General features: G+C 36.7%; 1 protein-coding gene across 1 annotated transcript; it reads left to right on the plus strand.

Moving 5' to 3' along the window:
- The first annotated feature begins 11,472 nt into the window (after window positions 1–11,472).
- LOC104102068 (36.4 kDa proline-rich protein-like) lies at window positions 11,473–12,978 on the plus strand. Its single transcript, XM_070188084.1, has 2 exons — window positions 11,473–11,965; window positions 12,639–12,978. The coding sequence occupies exon 1, from the start codon at window positions 11,526–11,528 to the stop codon at window positions 11,949–11,951; it is 426 nt and encodes a 141-aa protein (XP_070044185.1). The 5' UTR covers window positions 11,473–11,525; the 3' UTR covers window positions 11,952–11,965; window positions 12,639–12,978.
- Window positions 12,979–26,845: the final 13,867 nt, after the last annotated feature.

A 26,845-nucleotide genomic window follows, 5' to 3' on the forward strand; every position in this document is an offset into this window, starting at 1 on the left:
TCTCGCCACACGCACATAATTATTCCCACCTTGTCTCTCCACATGCGCAAACCCGTATATATAGTCTGCCTTGTCTCGTCGCATGTGCAAATATCAATAATAACAACAGCACAGACAACTCACGTGCAAATACCCCGACAAAATCCGCTTAACAATACTACGTGTGCCAAAACATAACAACACAATAAAATGACTTTCACAACATGTGCTCATATGCCACAACATTTCCTCAAAATAATTTCAATACCACAGCCACGCATAGCCCTCGGCTCAACAACACTGAATACAACAGCAACAACAATGATAACACAAGAGTACGACAAGTAAACCAACAGAAGAACTTCAGAACACAACGAAACGGAAGAACGAGCTCATAAAAAAGACACAACGGGGAATAATGGTCTCAACAAGAATAGCTCAACAAGGGAGAGATAATGTGTAACAATAATTTCACAAAAGTGCAATTCGACAATAAGAGAGATAGCATGAATTAATGACCCCAAATAAGAATATGTCAACAATAAACGGGATAACAAAACTTTAATACATGCTAAGTAATTATGAAAGAAATAGTATTAACTTCAATAAAGGTTAAGCGATTACGGAAGAAATAATAATAATTTCAATTAAGGTTAAGAAATTACGGAAGAAATAATAATAACTTCAATTAAGGTTAAGAAACTACGGAAAAGACAACAAGGCAATAAAGAAGCAACAACTTCAATTAAGGCACATAAGGGTTTAATTGGCAACAAGGGTAGAACATAAATCAATCAATTCCAAATAAGACACGTAAGGGTGAATTTAGTGAATGGAGGATTTAACATGTTAAAACAATTTCACATCTAATGAACATAAGAACCTAAGAGTCCTAAACGGTCAAATTTCCACAAATAATTCCGAGTACGTACTCGTCACCTCGCGTACACGGTCTTCACATGACACAATTAGCACAAATGACTCAAATCCCAAGGGGTAGTTCCCCCACATAAAGTTAGGCAAGATACATACCTCAAAGAAGCTATACTAATACTCTAAAATGACCTTCTCGAGTGAAACAACCTCCAGACGGCTCAAATCTAGCCAAAGTAACTTCAAATCATAAATAAAACTCATCGGAAACAATTCCGGATCATAAAGCTTCGGTCTTTAATTAAAACTAAAAAGTCAACCCAGGGCCCGCACCTCAGAACCTGATAAAATTCATAAAATCCGAACACCCATTCCGATACGAGTCCAACCATACCAAAATTATCAAATTCCGATATCGAATCTCCCTTCAAATCCTCATTTTACATGTTTGAAATATTTTATAAAATTTTCATTTTCTTCCGTTCAATTCACTAATTTAATGATAAATACAAAGATAAAATCATGAAATAAAATAAAATCAGGATAAAGATCACTTACCCCAAACAACCATGTGAAGAACCCCTCAAAGATCGCCCAAATCCGAAGTCTACAACTCAAAATATGATAAAAATGGTGAAATCTCAATTTTTAGAAACCTCTCCAGGCAAGTCGCATTTGACACCTAAGACTTATAAATCGCATTTCACACTTGAGACTTATAAATTGCATTTCACACCTAAGACTTATAAATCTCATTTGACACCAGTGATTTGACTCTGTTCCCTCAGACACCAGGAAAATAGCAGTCTTTCCAGACATGGAAATAGGCATAACTCTCTCATACGAAAGCGACGATTCTTGTTGTTATGGTTCTGTAATTACGATACGGATCTGATGGTTCAATCGAATCAAATCAATGGTCGTTTGCACAATGTAGTACCGTTTATGCCAAAAGAAACGACGCTGAAATATCAAATAAGAGCGCGGCACAATCCAAAATCCATCTGAAACTCACCCGAGCCTCATGGGTCCCCAACCAAGTATACTAACAAGTCGCAAAAAATAATATGAACTTGCTCGAAGCATCAAATTACCTCTAACAATATAGAATCACGAATCGCGCATCGATTCAAGCTTAAGAAACTTATGAACTTCTGAATTCCAAAACTAATGCAGATTCATATCAAACCAACTCTGATTGACTTCAAATTTTGCACACAAGTCATAAATAACAGTACGAACCTATTCCAACTTCCGAAACTGGGATCCGACCCCGATATCAATAAAGTTAACTCCCGATCAAACTTTTTAAAATTTTCTATTTTTTTCAATTTTCGCCAATTCATGCCGAAACGACCTACGAACCTCCAAATCAACATCCGGACACGCTCCTAAGACCAAAATCATCATAAGGAGCTATCTCAACCATCAAAATGTCATTTCGAAGTCGTCTACACAAAAGTCGAACTCCGGTCAACTCTTACCGCTTAAGCTTCTAAAACAAGAATCATTCTTCCAAATCAATCCCGAATCATCCGAAATCCGAACTCGACCATGCACGCACGTCATAACATATAATACGAAACTGCTCGAGACTTTAAGCCACCTAACGGGACACTAATCCTCAAAACGATCGGTCGGGTCTTTACAACTAGTAAAGCTTTTGCTTTAAACTCCGAAAATTTTGTGGCCTCAAATTGTTTTAACGGAAAAGGTCCAAATATGCCCTTGTACTGTACGAAATTGAGCACATTTTCCCTTCGTTAATACTTTGCTCAAATATGCCCTTACCGTCACATAGTTGGTCCATATATGCCCTTAGAGTTACACAGTTGGCACATATATGCCCTTTTCGAAACGGAATCCACCCAAACTAATTAGCTCTTTCGTTAATTATATTAAAGTGTATTACAAATACTATTTCATTTTTATTAGTACTTTTTCTCTTTACCTATCTCTTTTCTTTCTTCTTTTTTCTTTTCTTCTCTTTTTTTTCCTTTTTCTTACTCCCTTATCCGATTTTCTCCATTACGGATGTCTTCTCTATTTTCGTCACCAATTTCACTTGACAAAACTTATGAATTCCAATTATTAAAAAAATTCTCGCATAAGAATATTTTAATAGATCATATGTTTGTCAATTTTTTAATTTTTACTGAACATATATTTAGTTCTAAAAATTTAACAAAGTAAGATTGAAATAATATTTATGTAACAAAAACCCCAAAAAATCCAATAAAACCGAACAATCCAAACCGATATAATTGGTTTGGTTTGGTTTTGATAAAAACCGAACCAACCCGTTCCATATACACCACTAATTTACATAGTTAATAGAAAATGTCCAGCTGAAAAAAGATAAAAAAAGACTAACAATTTAAATTTATAACACTACAACTTGAACTCTAGGCTTTTAATAATTAAATTATTTTTCTGAAAATAATTTAAATATTTTGGTCTTTTGAGTATTGTTAAAGGTTGAGATGTTTTTATTATTTTAAAGTTTAAACCATAATTTTGGAATAATTTAATTTCGTTTATTTAGAGGTCTAGTAAAATTGGAACTTGATTACCTTATGGGAGAACTTTCTTAGTAATTGGAATTCATGAGTTTTGTCAAGTGAAATTAGTGACGAAAATAGAGAAGACATCAGTAATGGAGGAAACGGATAAGGGAGAAAGAAAAAGGAAAAAAAAGAGAAGAAAAGAAAAAAGAAAAAAGAAAAGAGAAAGGTAAAGAAAAAAATACTAATAAAAAGGAAATAGTGTTTGTAATACACTTTAATACAATTAACGAAAGAGCTAATTAGTTTAGGTGAATTCCGCTTCGAAAAGGGCATATATGGGCCAACTGTGTAACTCTAAGGGCATATATGGACCAACTACGTGACGATAAGGGCATATTTGAGCTAAAGTATTAATGAAGGGCAAATGTGCTCAATTTCGTATAGTACAAGGGCATATTTGGACCTTTGCCCTTGTTTTAATAGTGCATAGGTAAGGGTGAGGTCTGCGTACACCCTACCCCTCCCAAGATCCCACATGTAGAATCACACTAAGTATGTTATTGTTATTGATGTTATTTTTGATTGAAGTTTGTAGAAAAAAGGAAAGAAAGAAATGATATTTACTTTTAACATTAGAAATATTTTAGAACTTTGAATGGAACTACTCGAATCTTCATATTAGTAAATAATTTTTTTACAACAACATCCAAGGTAATGTATTAATTAACCTTTACAAATATAAATAATAATATTATTATGTGAAATTAAAAATTTAATGTCCTTTAATAATACAACACTATACATAAAAAGTACAAATAAAAGAAAAATTAATTGTTTTTGTGAGTGAGTGTGCATGTCTGTGTGCATATATATATATATATATATATATATATATATATATATCATTAAAAATTAATTATGGCTAATCCTATTTAATATCATTGCCTATAATAAATGGTAGCGAACTTGCGATTAAATCATATTGATACTGTCACTATATGTAACTTAAATATGTCATTATCAGAAATTCGGCAAAAATCGACCACGGTCGATCGACCAATTTTGGTCAGTTAAAAAACCGGCCAAAATACGACTAAAGTTGGTCGGTTTTTTAAAATATTTTATTTTTTAATTTGTTTTTACGAAACCGACCAACTTTGGTCGGTTTTCTTTGCCGCAAAAATGCGGAAAACTATTTTTGAGTCCCACGAAATTTATTTTTCAAGAAACCGATCAACTTTGGTCGGTTTTTTATTTAAAATATATTAAAATTAATATTAAAAAAACCGACCAAAATTGGTCGGTTAATTCGGCTGGTCATTTTAAAAAACCGACCGAATTCAGTCATAATTTTATTTTTTAATAAAATCAACCAACTTTGGTCGGTAATTTTCGTGCGAAAATACAATTAAAGAGTATAAATGAAATAAAAGACAGTCTTAAAACAAAATGCATCAATGGTCTAGTGGTAGAATAGTATCCTGCTACAATACAGACCCCGGTTCAATTCCCAGATGGTGCATTTTATAATTACATAATTAAAATACCGACCAACTTTGGTCGGTTTTTTCGGCAATTTGATTTTTTGAATTTAATTGACCGACCAAAGTTGGTCGGTAATTTCCAACCAACATTGGTCGATATGCCTTTCCGACCTTCAAAATACCGACCACACGTTAATGGTCGCGTTTTGGACGGTTATTGGCCATTACCGACCAACTTTGGTCGATTTGTTTGGATGGTTTTTTCCGAATTTCTAGTAGTGTGTTTCGATATTTTATGTAAGGATGTTTTAACGCATAACATTTACTTTTTCAATTGTTACTAATACTGAGATAAAGAGTAAAGTGTATAAGTAATCCTCTAATAGGCCACCCCAGAAAGCAAAAGGACAAGGTTTTCCTTAAATTGCAGTGGTAACAAATAGTCAAAGTTAGTTTATAGGTTTGTTTCTTGTGTTTTTGGAATTTTTCATAATCACAACATGGCATACCTTGAGTTGTTTATTTGATTGTTTTATATATGTATTAGACTTGGTATATTATTGCTATAATGTTATCTTATTTAGGAAAGTCGGGCTGCTGTAGCAATTGGTAGTCGGCATTAAACTTGAATGTGGTTGCCAATGGCTATGTGCCCCTTCCAGCTCCAAATGATGCGGTTTTGGGTGCGGGTTCAAATACTAGGGAAGTTGCTGGGGATGAGGAGGGAGATGCTTCCTCTAGTGGGAGCGGGGGGATCACCCTAGTGACCTTACCTACAGTCCTCCATTTGAAGAATTTTCGGATCAGTAGGGTGTTCATCTATAATACTTTATATCTATAGTACTTTTGATCGCTAGATATGCTCTAAAATTACTGTTGTTAAGCATATAGAGGAGTAACTTTACTTCTTTTGATCTTCTATTTTTGCCTTCAAAGTTAATTTATTCTACTTTCCATGCGGGTCGAACTAATGATACAGTCAGGGGTGGTATGTGGGCCGGGTCGAGCCCTAAACGGGCCAAATGGGTCGGTCCAAACGATCCTGGTCCCTAACTAAACGGGCCAAACGGTCTCGGACTAAACAGTCTTTTTCTAGGAATCGGCTCGGGACCGAGCCCGCGGGCTAAATGTCTCCATAACGATCCGCGAGATTCTAATAAACCGACTTATGACTCACGACACCAATGAACCTAGAGCTCTGATACCAACTTATCACGACTTAAATTTCCCCTCCGCATGATGTCGTAACGGCACCTAGCCTCTACAACAAGGTAAGCCTAACATTTGCATAATAATGAAATGAAAACATAATTTAACAACTAACTGTTCAAAAATACACAGCAATCCCAAAATCCGGAACATCGTGAATCACAAACTAGAGAAGGAAAATCTAGTGTCTCTATATATCAGAGTCTATCAAAAAAAAATACAGAAGATAATGGATATGGGGAAGAGTAGAAGGGGACTCTGAGATCTGCAGACGCGACAAATATACCTTGAAGTCTCCAAAGTTATCCTGACTCACTAATAGTGCGGCTGATAAGGAGTACCTGGATCTGCACACGAAAAACATGTGCAGAAGAATAACATGAGTACAACACAATCGGTACCCAATAAGTGCCAAGTCTAACCTCGATCGAGTAATGGCGAGATCAGGTTAGGACCCTACTAGTATAAATAATAATAAGGCAAGGCAAGAATGAAATATCACAGTAAAATAAAGACTGAAATTTAACAAGAAATAATTCATAGAAGGTAACAACTCAGTACACAGAAATACAACAGAGAATCTTCCGAGATACTGTCTCGTAATTCCAAACATAAATGTGCAGGGGGGATCTCCCAGAATACCGTTCCGTAGTCCCAAAGTAACAGAGGGATCTCCCGGAATACCGTTCTGTAGTCCCAAAGTAAATATGCACAGGGGGATCTCCTGGAATACCGTTCCGTAGTCCCAAAGTAAATATGCAGTACAGGGTGATCTCCCAGAATACTGTTCCGTAGTCCCAAAGTAAATATGCAGCGAAAATAATAGAATTCAATAGTTACGGCACGAAATTCTACAGTTCAACCTAAGTACCAGTTAAGGAAAAATAGGTAAATTCACCAAACATATTGCACGTAGTTCAAGTAAATAGTTAAGGCAAGTAGGCATGTTATTCTAAACTAGCAGGATACTACACATGCTGATGAAACTCAAACAAGAAAGTAATCAAGTTATTACTTAGTAGAAAAATCAGGTTTTTACACAATTAGCATGTGTACGTACACGACGCTCATATATCAAAACAGTACAAATCATACAGGTGTTGAACATGCTCAGAAACTGGGCTAGAGTCTCCTGGAGGGCTGGTGCAGAAACAGGTACCTCAGGTGTCTGCCCTCCAGCTGGAGCTACTGGGGGCTCCACTGGAGCAGCTCGTGCGGGTGCTCTGGCTGCACCACGTGGACGTCCTCTGCCTCTACCCCGGTCCCGGCCTCTCGCGGCTCTAGTAGGGGGCGCGGGTGCCTGGTCATCAGATCCTCTTGTATGTGTCCTCACCATCTGTGAGAGAATAGAATACAGAAGTTTAGAATTTTTGAACTCAACAATTTTCGCACGACAAGGAATCAAAGTAGTGAAAATTTCCTAACAGTTCCATAGCCTCCCGAAGATAAGACTAAGTGGGCCCAACGTCTAAAATATTAATTTTTTAAAAAAAAAATAAAATTGAAATTAGAGACAAAAAGATGTAAAAAAAATATCTAAGATAATGTCTTGTAAATTTTATTATAGAATTGTGACCTAAACTTTATTCAAAATTTAAAGACAAAAATATTGTAGAGATATTCAAAGTAATGCCTTGTAATTTGATTATAGCATTAAAATAATATGGCAATATCTTTCTTAGTCTTCCTCCCCATTATGGAATGAGCACAACAAGGTGCTAATACCACCATTGAGAAAAAAAGAAACTAATCAAGATATGCCAAAATACAAGTTACATAATACATACTAATTTTTGTCCATACAAGTTACATGGTATCTCTTATAAACTTCATAAATTCTTCAAGGTTCGGAGGAATTTCCGTTGGTGGTGGCAGAAAAGTAGCTTGGTAATCGCCGCTTCCATTGTCGGGCGGAGCAGCATCCTCCGCAAGTTCAGCTAGTAGTTCTTCGTAAGCTTCGTCTTCCTCTGGTTGTGATTCAGCAAGTCCAAAATTTCTTCTTTCCGAACGGATCCAATCTCTGAAAAATACTGATTTTTCCAAGCTCTCCCTCATAGACGCTCTATAATCACCGAGTTGAAGTCTTGCTTGACTGAAAGCGCTCTCCGATGCCACTATTGAAACTTGAATAGTTAAAATATCTCGGGCCATTCTTGAAAGAAACGGAAAGTATTTTTCTTTGTCCTTTCACCATTGTAAAAGATTAAAGGAGCCGTCGGGATTCACTTCCTCAATTTTCTGTGATAAATAAACTTCAAGCTCATTTAGTTGTGAAAAATCATTACTACTAGAACTTTGAGAACCTCCAAACTCCGCTCAATCACTAAGTGCTCTTACTCCCGCAGTTCTTTTAGATGATTGAGAATCAGAAGAAGAAGGAGTTGGAATATTTGGTCTAGCATGATTTAATGCAACTTGATAAGCATTATAAATTGTTTGAGCATTTATTCTAATTGAGGTTATTGCTTCCGGAAGTCCAGCCAACTCAGCATCTTCAAGTGCTAAACCAATATAAACAGTTTCATACCAATATCAGTTGTAATAGCAACACAATAATTTATATGAGTAAATAAATAGCGCAAATATTGTTCATATTCATGCTTATATTTATAAATATCGCTCTTTACGGTTGTGCGAGGAAAGCCTTTATAAGTAGGATTAAAAAAAATTTTAATATAATGCACAAACGAAGGGTAAGAAGGAAAACTATAGGGTAAGTACATAACAGTTACCATTTTTGCCAATTCTTTCCGATCTTTTTTTGGATCATAATATAAAATACCACCGGTAATAGTGTTAGCTCCCGGTTAAAATTGATTTGAACCGGTACTAGGGTCACCCTGACTAGGACTAGGTATAGTTCTCCCCTCGGCCAAATCTTTCAGACGTTCATATTTTATTCTATCGCTAGGTTTTTTTTTTATGTGTCTAGCCAAAGTCCCCCCTCCCCTTCCTCGGGATCCAGCAGCATATTTAAAAGCTAACTCAGTACCACAAGTTTTACACTTAGCCTTATTTTGTAGAACTAGTTGTGTAAAAAATGACCAAATATGAGATATTTTCGTCCGTTTTATAGGTTGTCTAGAAAAAGTAGGGGCAGTAACAAGAGTATCAAATGGGTCATCATTTGGATTAGCAGTACCACTAGATTCGCCAAACAGGATATGGGGTTGGTTCGGGGAGCCGGGGACAGGGGAGGGGGAACAACAGTACCATTAGATTCGCCACTCTTGGATTTTTTCTTATTCTTAGTTTTGGAAAAATAATTTTTTAAGGAAGCCATCTTAATTAATCAAGTAATAGCAAATAAAGAAAACAAACAAAAACTATAATATTAAGACTTAAGAGTTGGAACGAGTTTACCGAATTGACGAATAACTTGTTGAAAATTGATTATCGTTGAAGACTTGAATACTTCAATTCACCAACTTCACAATTTTTTCACAAATTGTAACAATAGTAAGCAATAGTAGCAAGTATAGAAGAAAATTAGAGAGAGATTGTGATAGATTGATATTGATTTTGTAAGAAAAATGAAAGAATGAGGGGGTATTTATAGTTGAAAATAGAGAAAAAGTATAATTATAAAAAGTTTGGGGCTAAAACAAGGTTGGGGGGGTTAAATGGCTGTTTTATAAATAGCCAACGGCTATTTTTGACAGCCCAACGATTGTTTTTAAAATTTTCCAAACGACTCTTTTTTTTTAAAAAAAATTTATTGTTGGGACCGTTTGGCCCGCCAAGGGACCGATCCGGTCCCGATCCCTTGACGGGACAAACGGTCCCGGTCCTAACGGTTCAAAGCCACGAACCGGCCCACGAGACCGGTCCAGGCCCACATCTATCGATCCTGGCCCGTTAGGCCCGTTTGTACCGCGGTCCCGGGCCCGGACCGACCCACTTGCCACCCTTAGATACAGTACAGAGGTTAAACTCATATCCATCTCACATATATCAGTAAATAAATGTTCCGTATAAGAAGATAATTTATTTAAACTCCACAAAATTAATAATGATTCTTTACAATAAGTGATGGTATGTATTATCATTAGAGCCGTCAAAATGAGTTTGGCCCGTGATGCTAGCTCAACACAGCCCGCTTCTTGGGTAGGGTTGAGTTATGATATTTTTGAGCGCATTTAAAAAAGTTTATAAGCCCGGCCCAAGTTAGCCCGCTGGCCCTTGAAACTTGAACGAGGCTGGGCCTGGGCGTCGTGTGGGCCAAAAATTAATTAAATTTAAATTTAAATATTTAATGTATAAAAATAGTAAGAACTAAAAAAAAACTATTAACTATAATCCCCATTCCCAACCCAAGATTACTCATTTACCCTTCCACATCAACGAGAATTAAGATTTTTGATATGCATGTAACATGACAAAATTAGTTTTTCTTCTGCTTAATTAAGAACTCGAAAAGTTTTAAGTGACCAATAATAAATTTTTTAAAAGAAAATATTACTTTAAGTGGCCAATGATCAGTTTGAATTATTTTAATATATTATTAATATTTAAACTACTCTTGAAGTATAGAAAAAAGATCAATTGTTAATACAAAAAAAATTAACCACTAGCAAATTTCATGAATTTTAAAAATTGTATGGATTATAATGATGAAATCAACAAATGATGTTAAACCTAAATTAAAAACCTCAACATATAAACTTATTGAAGAAATCCCTGAGTCGAGGAATTTGAAAGAAAAGTATTAAGAAAATATTCATATAACTTTATAAAAGAAGAGCTAGAGATATAGAGAATTTGAATTTTAATTACGAAATTTCTTGTCAAATATCAAGTTTCTTGTACGCTCTAAGCAAACAGAAGTTGTCTATATTATTAAACGATTACGTCACAAAAATTAAAGATTTGAAGAAATTTTTTTCTAAAAAGAAATTGAAGTGTCGGCCCGCCCTAACCCGCAACCCTCTTAGGGCTGGGTTGGGCTGGCCATTTTAAGGCCCATTCAGATGACGGGCCGGCCCGTCCTAGCCCACCAAATTTAAAAGCCCATGAGGCTTGGGTTGGGTTGGGTTGAGCTTGGCTTGGCTGGCCCGTTTTCATAGTTCTAATTATCATGATTGATGCCTAAAAAGGACTAAAATTAAATGTAATTTAAATTCCTGCACATGCTAAGATTTTTATTTTTTGAATCAAATCGTATATATATATATATATATATATATATATATATATGATAAACTAAATTTATATAATAATATCATCTCGATTCTGAGCCCATTGACTATGAATTCGGCTATGAGCGGAAGTAATTGTCATATTGATAGGAGCATATTATATTTGCCATGTAGTAGACAAAACTTGGCATGACCATATTAGACCCCCTTGTTCACGTGCAAAGTTTTAGGAGTTTTGTTTGTTTTCACCAATTAACTTAAATCATTTCATTCTATATAACATCAACATTTGTAACAAAATCTCAACCCTATCCTTTCCTCACTTGAAAAAAAAAATGGATTCCTCCAAAAAAACATCTCTTCTTTTCATCTCCATACTTCTCATAATTTCTTCAATCACTCCCATTCTTGGTTGTAGCCATTGCAAAAAACACAAGAAACCCAAAACTACTCCCAATATTCCACCTATTAATATTATTCCGTCACCACCAACAGAGACTACTACTTGCCCTATTGATACACTTAAACTTGGAGCTTGTGTTGATCTTCTTGGTGGGCTAGTTCATATTGGGATTGGTAATCCTGTTATTAATGAGTGTTGTCCAATTATTCAAGGGCTTGTGGAAATTGAAGCTGCAGTTTGTCTTTGTACAACTCTTAAGCTTAAGCTTCTAAATCTTAACCTTTATGTCCCTTTGGCACTTCAACTCCTTCTTACTTGTGGCAAGACTCCACCTCCTGGCTACACTTGCTCTTTGTAGACTCATTGAGTTAAGTATGCAATTTTTTGTACTACACCTTTAACCTTTATATATCTCTAGCTTGCCTTATAATTTTTTTTATACTAGTGATATTTGGGTCAGTTTGCGTGTACTGACTTTTTCAGTGAATATTTACTACCTCTTACTAGCATAATATCGGGTAACTCTGCCCACCTAAAATTAGATCTTGAAACTTCATGATTTTTCTCTTACTTCATTGACCACAAGGTCACACACTAGCTAGCATTATAAATTTGTTTTTGCCTTTGTATAACATTTTGTATGGATTGATAACGTTGTACCTTGATTTTATACAACACATGAAGAGGCGTAGCTACATGGTTTAAAGAAAGTCCAACTAAATATTTTTTATCAGAAAAATAAATTGTGCACATGAGTATAAGATAATTTTTTTAATTTACGGCTAAATTGTTGAATATATATATATATATATATATATATATATATATATATATATATATATAGATACACACACAATTATTTTGATTGTATTTTCAAATAATGTGAGTTGTTGTTTTATGTGTTGTTGACTAGTAAACTTAACTTTTTCGAAAGTAATATTTTATGACCTTTGCTAGTTTATATTTAATTTTCATTTATTTATTATATATATATTTAAAAAGGTGGTTAAGCTCATTTTAGTCATAAATTATTCTGAAATTGCAGGTTGCAAGCTGAGGTTTGGAGGATTGTATGGACTATATTCGACATGAGAGGATGTTTGAGTGTCTGATTAATTGTTTTCACTTTCCACCAACCCCCACACCAAGTTGTATCTCGTGATTGGTACTACTCCCCCCCCCCCCCCCCCTTTTTACCCAAAAGTGGTACTACTGTTGATTTTTGTCTTCTGTAGAATAGTAATTAGTTTATGAAAACTATTTATAAATTAAAGTTTTTATTTAATTTTTGCAAAGATGAAAGTGTATTGATAATTTTATTTCTATGTATTGTTTTTTTTTTCTTCTTCTTCTTCTAATTCTAATGGTATTAGCTAATTTTTGTCTTTTGTTCACTTAATGTTTAAATTAATTTTTCACTGCCCCACCCCCACCCGCAACCCACCTCCCAAAAAAGGAAACGTTCTTTTTTTTCAAAAGAAGTACTCCCTCCGGGTCAAGTTAATTAATTTTTTGATTTTTTGTGTGGTCCACAATATTTAATTTTTTCAAGAAAGAATTAATTATTTTTTTTTCAAAGTTGTCTTTGGAGTAAAGAGAAGTATTTGTTATATTTTTGATGAATCAATTCAAAAAATTAATATGGTCAATTTTTATGTTAGTTAATGTTAAAAGATGAATTCCTTAATATGTATGAAAACAACCAAAAAATCAATTATAGTAAACCGGAGGGAGTAGAAATTATCTAATTTTTGTATAGTTTAAGCTCGTGAATCAATAACGGACCTACTTTATGGTTACGAGTGCTCGAGTTTCATTACTTTGGAGTCATACATTATTATTTGTATATAAAAATTAATAAATATTAACCGAGCACCTAGTTACAATTATCAGATTACAAATAGTTGAACACAGAAATTAAAAATTTTATGCCCAACACTTTTGTGAATAGCAAAGGAGGAGAAAATAGCGAACGGAATTATGATTATTATCCCGGAACGTGAGTCCATTCACATATTGTAATTTTCTTGGGTTTAACTTTTTTTTTTTGGTCAAGAGGATAAATATTTATATATAATACTAAATTAAGGTTGTTCTTACATTGGGGGTGTTGTGGAGCTAAGCTCATCGTACCAAATAGAGTAATCCAAAGCTACATTTACAATATTGTAACTTTTAATGTTCCTTTCAAAAATAGTTCCTAGGGTGTGTGCCTATAGTACTTCATTGACAAACACCGGAGGAACTACCAAAAAGTTAATTCTTGCTTCTCTGCCTATATTTTTAATTTGTCCGCTACCCTATTTGCCTCCCTGAATGTGTAGTTTATTGGTGGATGGCCCAGAGCTGCTATGAGAGAACTGCATTCACATATTAAGGGATCATATATCATATGCCCATTGTTGATGCATTGTATTACCTCTGTCGAGTCCACAGTGGTCTCTAAGGGTACTAGATTGTTTTATATTGCCATTTTTAGACCCGAGAAAGTTGTTAGCTCATAATGGAGAGTATTTGTGCACTTAAATTTTTCCATGAACCCTGTTACCCAATCCACATTATTGTTTCTAATTACCCCTTATATTCCTCGTGTATTATCTTTTTGATGGATAGCACCGTCAGTGTTTAGCTTGCACCATCCCCTCTCAGGGGACTGCCATTTAACTGAGACAACAGTATTATGCCTGGGCTCTTTTTCTCCTATTGCTATGTGCAAGAATTCTACAACCTTGTGTTTAACTTTTTAAAACAACATACACTAAATTCCATCACGAAATTCTAAGATTAATTCTTTCATCTATCTAAACAAGGGCGGCTCTAGGGTAAGGCAAGGGAACTCTTGCCTTCGGTCCCAAAATATTTAAGGCCCCAAAAATATAAAGTACTACTATATCATTATATAATATATGTAATTTTACAACTATTGATAAAATATTTTAAATTTTAATTTTTAAAAAAAATTAGTAGAGATAGGATTGAATGAGTAATAGAATAAACTTTTCTCTCACTAAATTAAATAATATATTTACCTTCTCATCAATTCTATTTTTCTTTCTTTATTTATAGTCTTTTTTCATATTTTTCACCATTTTGCTTTCTAATTTCAACCTAGATTCTCTATTTTAATTATTTATTTTTATCACATTTGATCGATCCACATGTCAGAAAGTAAGTTCTTTTGTGTCTCATCTTTTTAACTAAGAAATCCATGAGACAAGTGTCGTAAGATTCAAAACACGATGGATAATAGGCTCAACCATTTTACCATTTTCATTTAATGCTATATTTTTGTATATGGGAGAATTCAATACCATATGATGTGCGCATAACCCACACAGTATACCTTGCTCTCTCATCACAAGATCAAAGCCAGTTGAATTTTTTTTTTGTCTCAATATATTATATGAATTTTATGAAAGAAATTTTTAGGGTCTATTAATATATTTTAATTTTAAGACACCAGCTTCGTTGAGTCGCCCAGATTAATGATGAACAAATATTTATAAATCACTGCCCATGAACGTGTTATTCAATCAGCTTTATTCCGAGTTGAATTTTTATGGTTCGGACGCTTGGTTGCGATTCTAGAAGTTTTTGAAGTTCATTGTGATTCTCATGCGTTTTTGTGTCCGATTCGTGCTTTTAGAGATTATTTTGGTATTTCGATCATGCGAGCGAGTTCTTGTTATATTTTTGGACTGGTGTGAATGTTTGGTTTGGAGCCTCGGAGGCTCGGGTGAGTTTCAGATAGGTTTAGGTTATGTTGCGTTTATTTTTTATGTTTCGACGTCGTTTCTTCAAGCATAAATGATACCGCATTAAGCAAATGAGCTCCAAATTCAGTTTGGATTGAAGAATTAGATCCGTATTGTAATTATGAATCCATAGCAAAAAGAATCGTCGAATTCGGATATCGTATGAGAGAGTTATACCCATTTCCGTATCAAAAAAGATTGATGGTTTCTGGTGAGGTACTGTTCAGTTTGCAATTGCTAAAATTTTTACACTGTTCAACTTCGCAATTGCGAAGAAATCTTGGTATTTGCGAAAGTTTCGCAATTGCGAACCCTGGATCGCAAATGCGACATCTGCAACTTATTTTCAGTTGTATAATTCGGGTTTTTGCTTTATTTTATGATATTTTTGAACCCTAGGTCCGGGAGTGGGCGATTTTGAGAGAGGCATTTCATCTACAATCATTGGGTAATTGTCCTTGTTCAATTTCTATGTATAATTCATGATTATATTTGAGTTTTAACATCAAAATGGTGAGAATCAAAGTGAAAAAATTGGAAAATTTGTAAAATCTTTTAAAAATAAGAATTTAGGATTTGGAGGTCGAGTTAATGCCGGAATTTGATAATTTTGGTATGGTTGGACTCGTAACGGGATGGGTATTCGGATTTCGTAAATTTTATCGGATTCTGAGATGTGATCCCCAGCGTTGACTTTTGGTTGACTTCGGGGTTGTAATTATAAATTCGACCTTTATTATTTGAAATTGTTTCCTTAGGCGTTAATTGATGCAATTGAGTTGCTTTTGTCTAGTTTCGAGCCGTTTGGAGGATGATTTGAGCAGGATGGCTCTCCTAGTGTATCGAATTGGCTTGTTTGAGGTAAGTGTTTTGCCTAACTTTGTTGAGAGAAGTTTTCCTACTAATTGTCATTGTTTGCTACATGCGGGGGTGATACATATATGAGGTGACGAGCATATATGCATGTTCCAGGGTTAATCATGCTCGAGGGTAATTATACGACTTATTGTGCTTTGTAGAATTATGTGACACTCTGGTTTCATGTCTTCTTTAACTTCTAGATTACTATGAATATGATATTAAACGCTAGAAACCATGATTTGGCTTATTATAATTTGATTAAAACTTGATGCACTTTTGTGAAATAATTGATGTACTAAATCCGATCGTTATTATACTTAATCACAAATACGACGATATGACCGTTATTCTTGAGATTTTGAATTCTATACTTGAGTGGAAGATCATTTTTGACACTTGTTGAAATACTTGAATAATAAAGTACTTGAGATTTATTGAATTGTTATTGACTTGAAAGTTGTGATTGATGTTCAATTGGAACATTCGTTTAAACACTCTCCTTGATGTTATTTATGTTTCCTACCTTGCTTGTTAATGATATACATATGCTTGGTAAGGAAGAGTGTAAAGCACGAAGGGTGATGTCGTGTCATTTCATATACATTATCATGTGAGGGCGAGTGTAAAGAACGAAGGGTGATGCCGTGCCATTTCATATATATTATCATGTAAGGAAAAGTATAAAACACGAAGGGTGATGTCGTGTCATTCATATACATTATTATGCATGAAAGATAATATCGTGCCATTTCATTTACATTATCATGTGAGGATGAGAGTAAAAGTATGAAGGGTGATATCGTGCCATTATTTTTATATTATCATATGTTCACGGCACGAAGGGTGATTTCGTGCAGGCGAGGAAAAGAGACATACATTATACTGTGATATTTTGTTGTTGTGTATACATTCATGCCTTTATCATGAGCTATTATTGTGTACCTATATTTTCTATGTGACTTGTAGTCGTTCTTTCTGTGTCCTCTACCACAAGTGTTGTTGTGTTATCCATGCGTTCTATCTGTTTAACTTGAAAATATTATGATTTTCTTCTTGTTTGTTATATTTGCATCTAAGCCTTCTACCATGCTAATTAGTGAAATTTATATTCTTCCTTCCTAATTGTTGTCTAATTTCTATGCCCTTTTTCCCAGTCTGTTTCTGTGGTCCATATGTACTGCTTTGTTCGTTGTTGCTTCCTGTGTGCTTCTCACTTTATTTTATTATTATTATTGGCATTTCTCTCACCTAATTGGTACTTTTATATGTATGCTCGATGAGAAAGAGATAAATACACAAAGGGTGTTATCGTGCCAATTGATTTGATCTACATATATATATATATATTAAGACAAGTGCACTAAGGTATTATCGTGTCATTCAATTTGATATCTTGAATATATTCCTCACACCAGGAAAGTTATGAATTTAATGAAATAAATGCACGAAGGTGTTACCGTGCCATTCAATGTGATATCTTGCATATATTTCTCACACAAGGAAAATTATGAATTCACTACTGTGACTTCTCCTAGTAATCATTTACTGCCTCGCATAGCTGTTTTATTGTACCCTTATATGTTATGCTCTATAACTGTTTCTATTACTAGTCTAATGTACAGGTTATAACAGTGAGTATCTTTTAAATAAAAATTATCGTCACTACTTCGACGAGGTTAGACAATATACTTACTGGGTACATGGAGTCGGTTGTACTCATACTACACTTTTGCACCTTGCGTGCAGATTTTGGAGCAGGAGTCGCTGTATGTGGCAGGAGCTGACATTGAAGATGTACCTGCATTCCAGTTATAGCTGCCACTTGTTCTTGGTAGCTTTAGAATCTTTAATCTATTCTCATGTATTTCAACAGAAAGGTTTAGTTATTTTATTATTTATTTTCCTCGATAAATATAATTAAAGTGGATGGTAGTTAAATGGCTTACCTAAAGGTTTGGGTTAGGTGTCATCACAACTAGTCGGATTTTGGGTCATGATAAAAACCTTGTAAGGAAAAAAGAGTACAACACGAATTAACTCCCCCTGATGAGACAATCAATTCACATATTTGAGCCTTCGCATTCCAATCCTGTGCACCATCTTCAAAAGATTTGTCACGACCCAAAATTCGTTAGAGGTCGTGATGGCGCCGGACATTACTGCCAGGCAAGCCAGCACTAAATAGTTAATTAAATTCTCATTTTAATACTTTTAAAATCATAAATTTACTTCAATTTATCTAGTAAAAGATGAATTTACAGAATAAATATAATATTTTTCCAATTTTAATACTAAACAACCCATAACTATCCCAGAACGTGGTGTCACAAGTGCATGAGCATTAACTAGGAAGGTAAAATAAAATACAACAGTTGTACGAAATACAAATTGGACAGGAAGAATGTAAGTAAACTGAAGGAGACTTTGTTGGCTGCGGTGCGTCGTATAGAATGCAACTTACCTAAGTCCCTGCCATAATCGTGCCTCTGCGCCCACAAGGGCATTAAACATATGTGTACCTGCACAAAAATGTGCAGAAAGTGTAGTATGAGTACTTAAATCAATGCGTACCTAGTAAGTATTCAGCCTAACCCCGAAGAAGTAGTGACGAGGGATCGACTTCGATACTTACTATGGGATATAAATAAATGAAATAATATCACTAAATTAGACATGGATTAATACGGTTGCAAGCCCATTATTCTAGTAAACAGTTCTTTCATAATTAAGAAATCTCCAAATTTTATCTCCCATTATTTAACGATTATATCCCCGGCCAATGAGGCCATATCAAATTATCAGTTTATCTCAGACCAGGGAGGCAATATCGTTATTTATAAATTTCAAGGTAAGCAATACAAGCATGGGCAAATCATGCCGAGGTCGTACGGCCCGATCCAACAATTATTTAAATCGTGCGTTGCCAGAGGGTCGAATGGCGCCAACCATAGATGCATCTATAAATTTTCCCGCTCGCAAATCATACATGTGACACGGTCCCTGCTCGCGAATCATACATGCGATGCGGTCAAATATAAATTTAAGGAAATACTCCGCTCGCGAATCATACCTGCGACGCGGCCAAATATAAGTTTAACAATTAAATCATTTTTTCTCAAAATAAGGGAAATTCAACTTTGAAGCTTTTTAAGAAAATTACCCCGCTCGCGAATCATACATGCAACTCGGTTACACATAGATTTCTTAAGCTATTATAATATTCCTCAATTCTTTTTGAAATTTCAAAGTTCAAATGAAACCTTTTAAATCTTAATTTCTTCAAATTTCCATTCTTTCAAGCCAATCATTACCCAACCTCAATCTTGTTTCTTCTCAAGGCAAACAATAACATAAGTCGACAGCGACGTTAACTGGGCATGATGTAAACCTAGAATATCCGGACATAGGCATAGCTAGTAGCTACGTACGGACTCTCGTTACCTCGTGCGTAGGTAGCCTCCCATAATTTGAAGCATATATTAATTTATTTTACCTATTGGGTTAATTCCCTCTTATAAGGTTAGAAAGGAGACTTACCTTGCTCCGAAGTTCCATAACCGACTTTCGAGCCCTTCAAACAACTTGAATCGATGCACAACGCTCCAAAACTAGCCAATAATTATGCAAACCAATTAATATACACTCGAATACTTATTATAATCCAATTTATAGCAATTTCTAACCCCGATCGAAAAGTCGATAAAATCACCCTCGGTCCCACGTGCCCGGATTCCGAAACTTTTCGTAGATAATCATTATCCATAACCTTATGAACTCAAATATATGATTTATTCCCGATTCCATTCCCAAATTCGTGGCCAAAATCTAAAATACAAAATTCTAGGTTTTCTACCAAAAACCCCATAATTTATACTAACTTCCATGTTTAAATCCTTATACAAACCATGTATTTAACTTATAATAAGGGGGATCACTTACCTTGAGTTGCTTGCTGAAACTCTCCCCTTGAAGCTCTTCAAAATTGCCCAAACCAAATGAAAATGGGAGAAAAATGGCCAAAACCCTACATAAAAACATTCTGCCCTGCCCGACCTTCGCACATGCGGTGCCTTGGCCGCATCTGCGGTCCTGCACCTACAGAAATCTCATCACAGGTGCGGCTCCAGCTCGGCCAACATCCTTCGCACCTGCGCTCCATGCGGCGCATCTGCGCGTCGCTCTTGCATTGCTTTCTTTGCACCTTCGCCTTCGCAGGTGCGCAAATCCTTCCGCTTCTGCGGTTCTCAGCAGCCTGCCCCCTTCCGCTTCTGCGATCCATTTTCCCGCCCCTGCGGAGTCGCACCTGCGGCCCTTTTCACGTAGGTGCAGTTACACCAGATGCTCAGCTGCTTCAGCCCTTCTTCAAATTCCAAATTCGATCCGTTAACCACCTGGAATACACCCTGGGCCCTCGGGACCTTAACCAATTATACCAACACGTCCCAAAACACATTACAAACTTAGGCTCGTATCAAACAACATCGAATTCATGAATCACACCCCATTCCAAGCTTAATGGACTTTAGAATTTCATATTTCTACCTTCGATGTCGAAACCTATCAAATCACGTCCGATTGGCCTTAAATTTTGCACACGTCACATTTGACATTACGGACATATCCAACTTCCGGAATCGGTTTTCGACCCCGATATCAAAAAGTCCACTTCCAGTCAAACTTCTCAAAAACCTTCAAATTTCTAAGTTTAGCCTAATGACTCCAAAATGATCTACCGACCTCCGAATCCACTTCCGGACGCGCTCCCAATACCAGAATCACCATACGGAGCTATTCCCAGACTCGGAATCCCAAACGGACATTGATAACATTGAAATGCACTTCAACCCAAACTTATGAAATTCTTCCAAAATGCTAACTTCCAAAATAGGTGCCAAAACGCTCTCGGGACATCCAAAACTCGATCCGAACATACGCCCAAGTCCGAAATCATCATACGAACTTTCTGGAACTTTCAAATCCCGATTACGAGGCTGTTCACTCTAAAATCCAATCTTAGTCAATTCTTTCAACTTAAGGCTTTTTAAATGAGAATATTTCTTTCCAAATAAACTCTAAAATTCCCAAAATTCAATTCCGACCACACGCAAAAGTCATAATACCTGAAGTGAAGCTGCTCATGGCCTCAAATTGTCGAACGACGCGCTAGAGCTCAAAATGACCGGTCGGGTCATTACATTCTCTCCCACTTAAACATTCGTTCGTCCTCGAACGTGCTAAGAATTGCAGTGGAGTTGTCTGAAATAACTACTTAACACCTCATGCACCTAGCCGTGCTACCACAACTCAGTTAAGCACATTAGCTCGATCAAATCTGAAGATATTCTCTTTTATTTAGGCAAATAAGCCTTAGAGTCCAATTGCAACATCCGGAATTCTCTGCCAGGCCTGCTTCCAACATACAAACACCGTATCAATCACCACACGATGTACCAAAACATGACTGCATACCATTGCTGAACTCATACCATGCACCGCAACATTCACATGACCATAATAATATTCTCTGATCATAATAGCCGAAATTTCACGAATTCGATGCTCACAATGCACCTCATTATGAACCAAATAATGGTAATTGCTCTTTAATATACTTCATATAATCCGATCGCACTGATCCCAGATCCAAGATCTCGTCTCACCCAGTATAAACCGCTCAGGCAACAAGCCACCCCAGACATGACCAAAAGTCTCATATGCTGCCGCAATGTGCCAATAAGCTACAAACTCGAACGTGAAACATAAGGAAAATGAATCTCTGGAAAGGATTACTCAACCCGCGTAACTAATTAGACAACCGAAAAGGTTTTACGAACCTTGCTCAGAAAATGGGACACAAAACACACAAAATAGAACATAGGGGATTGTACTCAACATCACACAGTTGCGGCGCGCAACTCGACCCAAACAACATACCCGTGGTGGCGTGCCACCCAATCCACACATAAAATCTATAAGGAAATACTTACCGAGCTAGAATGCTCATTACTACAAAATATACGAATATCGGACACAAGCACGCTAAGTGCATAATACCATCCCTAGGAGGACCGACAGCGCCATACGCTACAAAACTCAAGCACAACTAAGGTGCAATATATGATCTGAATCTCGAGAGCTATCCTACTCATATAACACCATCGCTACGCGGAACCTCAACACACATGAAATTAACAAGTTGTTTCATAACTCACACGGCACAATATAGTATTACATGAAATAGTCGTCGACGAAATGACGTCCAACATCCGAATACTCCTCCATAAGGAGCACTATGCAGAAATGAACATTCGACCTGACATAGAGCCCATATTCATATTTAAATCCATTCACAGACCTCAAGCCGGTTCTGATCGCACCGTACTAGGATAATAACCTCTCAAGGATCCATAATAACCCTTTTTCCCATAACATGCAAGAACGGCCATCACAACCGGAACTAACCTCCACAGTCCACAACTAAGTGAACTGAGCGCCCTCCAGGCATAATTTTTCGAATCAACGATATTACCACAATCTTCGTACTTGGTTTCAATCTTCCCTCAATCAAGTGACTACATGCCACTCTTACACAATCTTTCCATGGGACACGCTCCCACGACCTTTCGCACCAGGTAACAAGTCCGCACATCCATACCGCCGGTCACCCTAATGTTGTAAAGAATATCAAGAATTCGCAATCACCACGCAAAACCTCTTACACAGGACACTGATCTCAGGTGACGTTGGACACAATACTAGCTTATTCTAAATATCTAAATTCCTTTTCCTGCTCATCCGAGCTCGTGACATCCTTGTCAATATCGAACTGCAACCTCAATCCCTAATATTTCAAATTTCATGCCACTCACCGCTCTTATCTTAACAATACGCGAGGGCCCAAGAATTGCATCATAGCTCCTAAACCACTAATAGGATACGCACTTCACTTTGTAGAAACCTTTCACTTTACTCATTTCAGGAGAATCATTGCAACACATGACTGAATTCTCATAACCGTATAACACACAAATCCTCAAGTAGTGGTCTAAACCACCATAACCCCTCCGGGATCTATCGGCACATAACAGGCCATAATACTCGAAAGCCTCCAAATAAGACCGGTTACGGCGACCGTCAAACCTCGCACGTACCATCACAAATCCCATGAATAACCCAACACACTGAAGAAGCGGATCATTGCCATCATTATGCCAATTCAACCATTGCTAACCAAACCTGACTTCTCCTAATTTACTCTGGATCTTCCTTAGAAATAACAACAACTCCTTCATCAATATAACGAACTCAATCCGCACTCATCCTGAGTGGCCTTGAATCACGAGACCATGTTGTCTCAAAACCCACGAACCATTTCATACCCTCCTTGTACGCATAATCGCGTCTTCAACTGATACACCTATTCTGATAATTCTTCTATAAATCCAAGGTTACATTCTCCCATTTCTCTCATGATACCCCATAGACCAAAGATAACATGGAACACTCTAAGCTCCTTTATCATAATCCGATGCAGAAGCTCGATATTCAACAATATTATGGACTTAAAATCCTCAGGCACCATGCCTTAACTTTTGAATCCACTAGGACCGGTATTGAGAGCCACCCACTCTGACTTAGTCCCAAATATAATCAACTCCAAGGCTCTGCTATCACATGAACGCCCTCTCAAAGAAGCACTCGGTCGAATCATCTTCATTGAACATCACATCTACACGAAACATAAACTCTGAGTCTTCCCAAAGCCTGAACATGAATCGATAAGGCCAATTATGGCACACATTCCTCAAATATTTTGCCCAAATCACCACTGATGACCCTCTTCCTTAGTCATAATATCCCACCAATATGCCGATAACTAGAAATCTCACAATTAGCCGACCATGCAATTCAACCGTAGGCGGTGGAACTCTCCCACATAGCTTGAAGCTACCATTGCATAGCACTAGAACCCGCCAAGATTCTTTCTTCATTATTGAACTGATCTTGCACAATAAACTAGCCAAATTCCTCGAAATCTATCCATTTGACCTTTCATGAACACTCTGAATCACTAACAACATTCACATATTCGACCACTTGCCGGATAACCAGTAGAATTCTTTCGTGACAGCAATCAATACCACGCAACCACTAACATGCTCACAGGAGATAACCCTTCCGTGGAAATTCCATGGCGACATCATCCAATGCCGCTACACTAGGTACAATAACTACGAAATCAGTAACCCATCCTGATCTCGTGCTCATTCACCCGTTGTACAGGTCCATTCACTTCTCATGGACATCAACTAGAGGTGTGACAATATATTCCAATCCAAGGTCATGTTGTATCCTTCTTCATATCAAGCAACTCCCTTCTGTCACACCCAATCTTCCTCAATATAGCAGCCAATATTCCAAATTAAGTCCGTAGACCTATTCACGGTCCACCATGAATCCCAAATCACTCTAAACTTTCTCAAGGCGTGTAGTCATCCTACCACATAACCCTCATGCTACTCTGCCACTCTCCCACTTTGGTCAAACTCACTGCTTTAAGTAACTACCCGACTCATGTTTCTCACGCTTGGCCTTCTATAAGTTTATCCATCGCAAGGCACCTCCCACATGCCCTTCCTCATTCTTCGCTTCCCAGTTGTTGCATTAAATCACAATCCACATCTGCAGCACTTGAAACAACAGATCGCTACTAACTTTAAACCTCTTTGAAGATCCTCTTTCTCGAGCCATCAATACTAGAAGTACCAATTCGATTCCGAAACCGCTACACTTTTATATCTTTGACAACCGCATCTCAAGCACCATTTCACAATACCTTGCCCTAAAGGAAAATTGAAGAAGGCCATAACATCGGTGAACCTTAACGCGTTCAACAAGGACGATGGCACCACATCATAGTTTGAGAACTCTACTACGCTCGAAAATACCAAGCCTCGTTACTCCATCAACCCAAATCTGAACATTCTTGGTTCGATTGCCTTTCCTCCGTCGGAAATAAAATACCGAATCTGAATCATGCACTGAGTAAACCTCCTTTCAAATCATTCACTGCCCCGATACATAGGCAAGCATCATACCTTCACATCAATACTATGCGATAACAACTCATGAGTATCATAGCAACCTGTGCATAGCCTCAAAGCTCTCAGAAGTACAACTACTGAGCTGAAATGACAGAATATCCTTCCACAAGGTGACGACAATAGCCCAATCAACTACACAAGGAGAAACATCCCGCACCACATCTGTAGTACCATTACAATTCCTCAATTCCCGATTTATAACCAGCGTTTCGCATCACATAAGATTGAATGGGAAGGAAATGAAGGCATAAGCCTCAAGGGAATCAAATCGCACGATGAGGAATCAAGAAGGGAAGTGATCCTAATAGCCCTGTAGCCTCTCAAAGATAAGTACATACGTCTCTGTACCGATCCGCAAGACTCGACTAGACTCGCTCATGACTCGTGAGACCTAAGTGAACCTAGTGCTCTGATACCATGTTGTCACGACCCAAAATCCGTTAGAGGTCGTGATGGCGTCGGACACCACTATCAGGCAATCCAACACTAAATAGTTAATTAAATTCTCATTTTAATACTTTTAAAATCGTAAATTTACTTCAATTTATCTAGTCAAAGATGAATTTACAAAATAAATACAATGTTTTTCCAATTTCAATACTGAACATCCCATAACTATCCCAGAACCCGGTGTCACAAGTGCATGAGCATTAACTAGGAATGTAAAATAAAATACAACAGGTTTCCGAAATACAAATTGGACAGGAAGAATGTAAGTACTCTGAAGGCGACTCTGTTGGTTGTGGTGCATCGTACAGAATGCAGCTCACCTAAGTCCCCGCCATAATCGCGCATCTGCCCCCACAAGGTCGCTAAACATATGTGTACCTGCACAAAAATGTGCAGCAAGTGTAGTATGAGTACGTAAATCAACGCGTACCCAGTAAGAATCCTGCCTAACCCCGAAGAAGTAGTGACGAGGGGTTTACTTCGACACTTACTATGGGCTATAAATAAATGGAATAATATCATTAAATTAGACATGGATTAATTAATACGGTTGCAAGCCCATTATTCTGAAGTAAGTAAACAGTTCTTTCATAATTAAGAAATCTCCAAATTTTATCTACCATTATTTAACGATTATATCTCCGGCCAATGAGGCCATATCAAATTATCAGTTTACCTCTGACCAGGGAGGCAATATCGTTATCTATAAATTTCAAGGTAAGCAATACAAGAATGCGCAAATCATGCCGAGGTCGTATAGCCCGATCTAACAAATATTTAAATTGTGCACTGCCAAAGGGTCGAATGGCGCCAACCATAGATGCATCTATAAATTTCTCCATTCGCGAATCATACATGCGATGCGGTCCACCCTCGCAAATCATACATGCGACGCGGTCAAACATAAATTTAAGGAAATACCCCGCTCCCGAATCATACATGCGACGTAGCCAAATATAAGTTTAACAGTTAAATCATTTTTTTCAAATTAAGGGAAATTCAACTTTGAAGCTTTTTAAGGAAATTACCCCGCTCGCGAATCATAAATGCGACGCGGTTACACATAGATTTCTTAAGCTATT

This window comes from Nicotiana tomentosiformis, chromosome 11, assembly GCF_000390325.3.
Source record: "Nicotiana tomentosiformis chromosome 11, ASM39032v3, whole genome shotgun sequence".
NCBI lineage: Eukaryota > Viridiplantae > Streptophyta > Magnoliopsida > Solanales > Solanaceae > Nicotiana > Nicotiana tomentosiformis.

Excerpts from the sequence above, each read along its gene's own strand:
- LOC104102068 (XM_070188084.1), top strand. The coding sequence starts at position 11,526 with ATGGATTCCTCCAAAAAAACATCTCTTCTTTTCATCTCCATACTTCTC.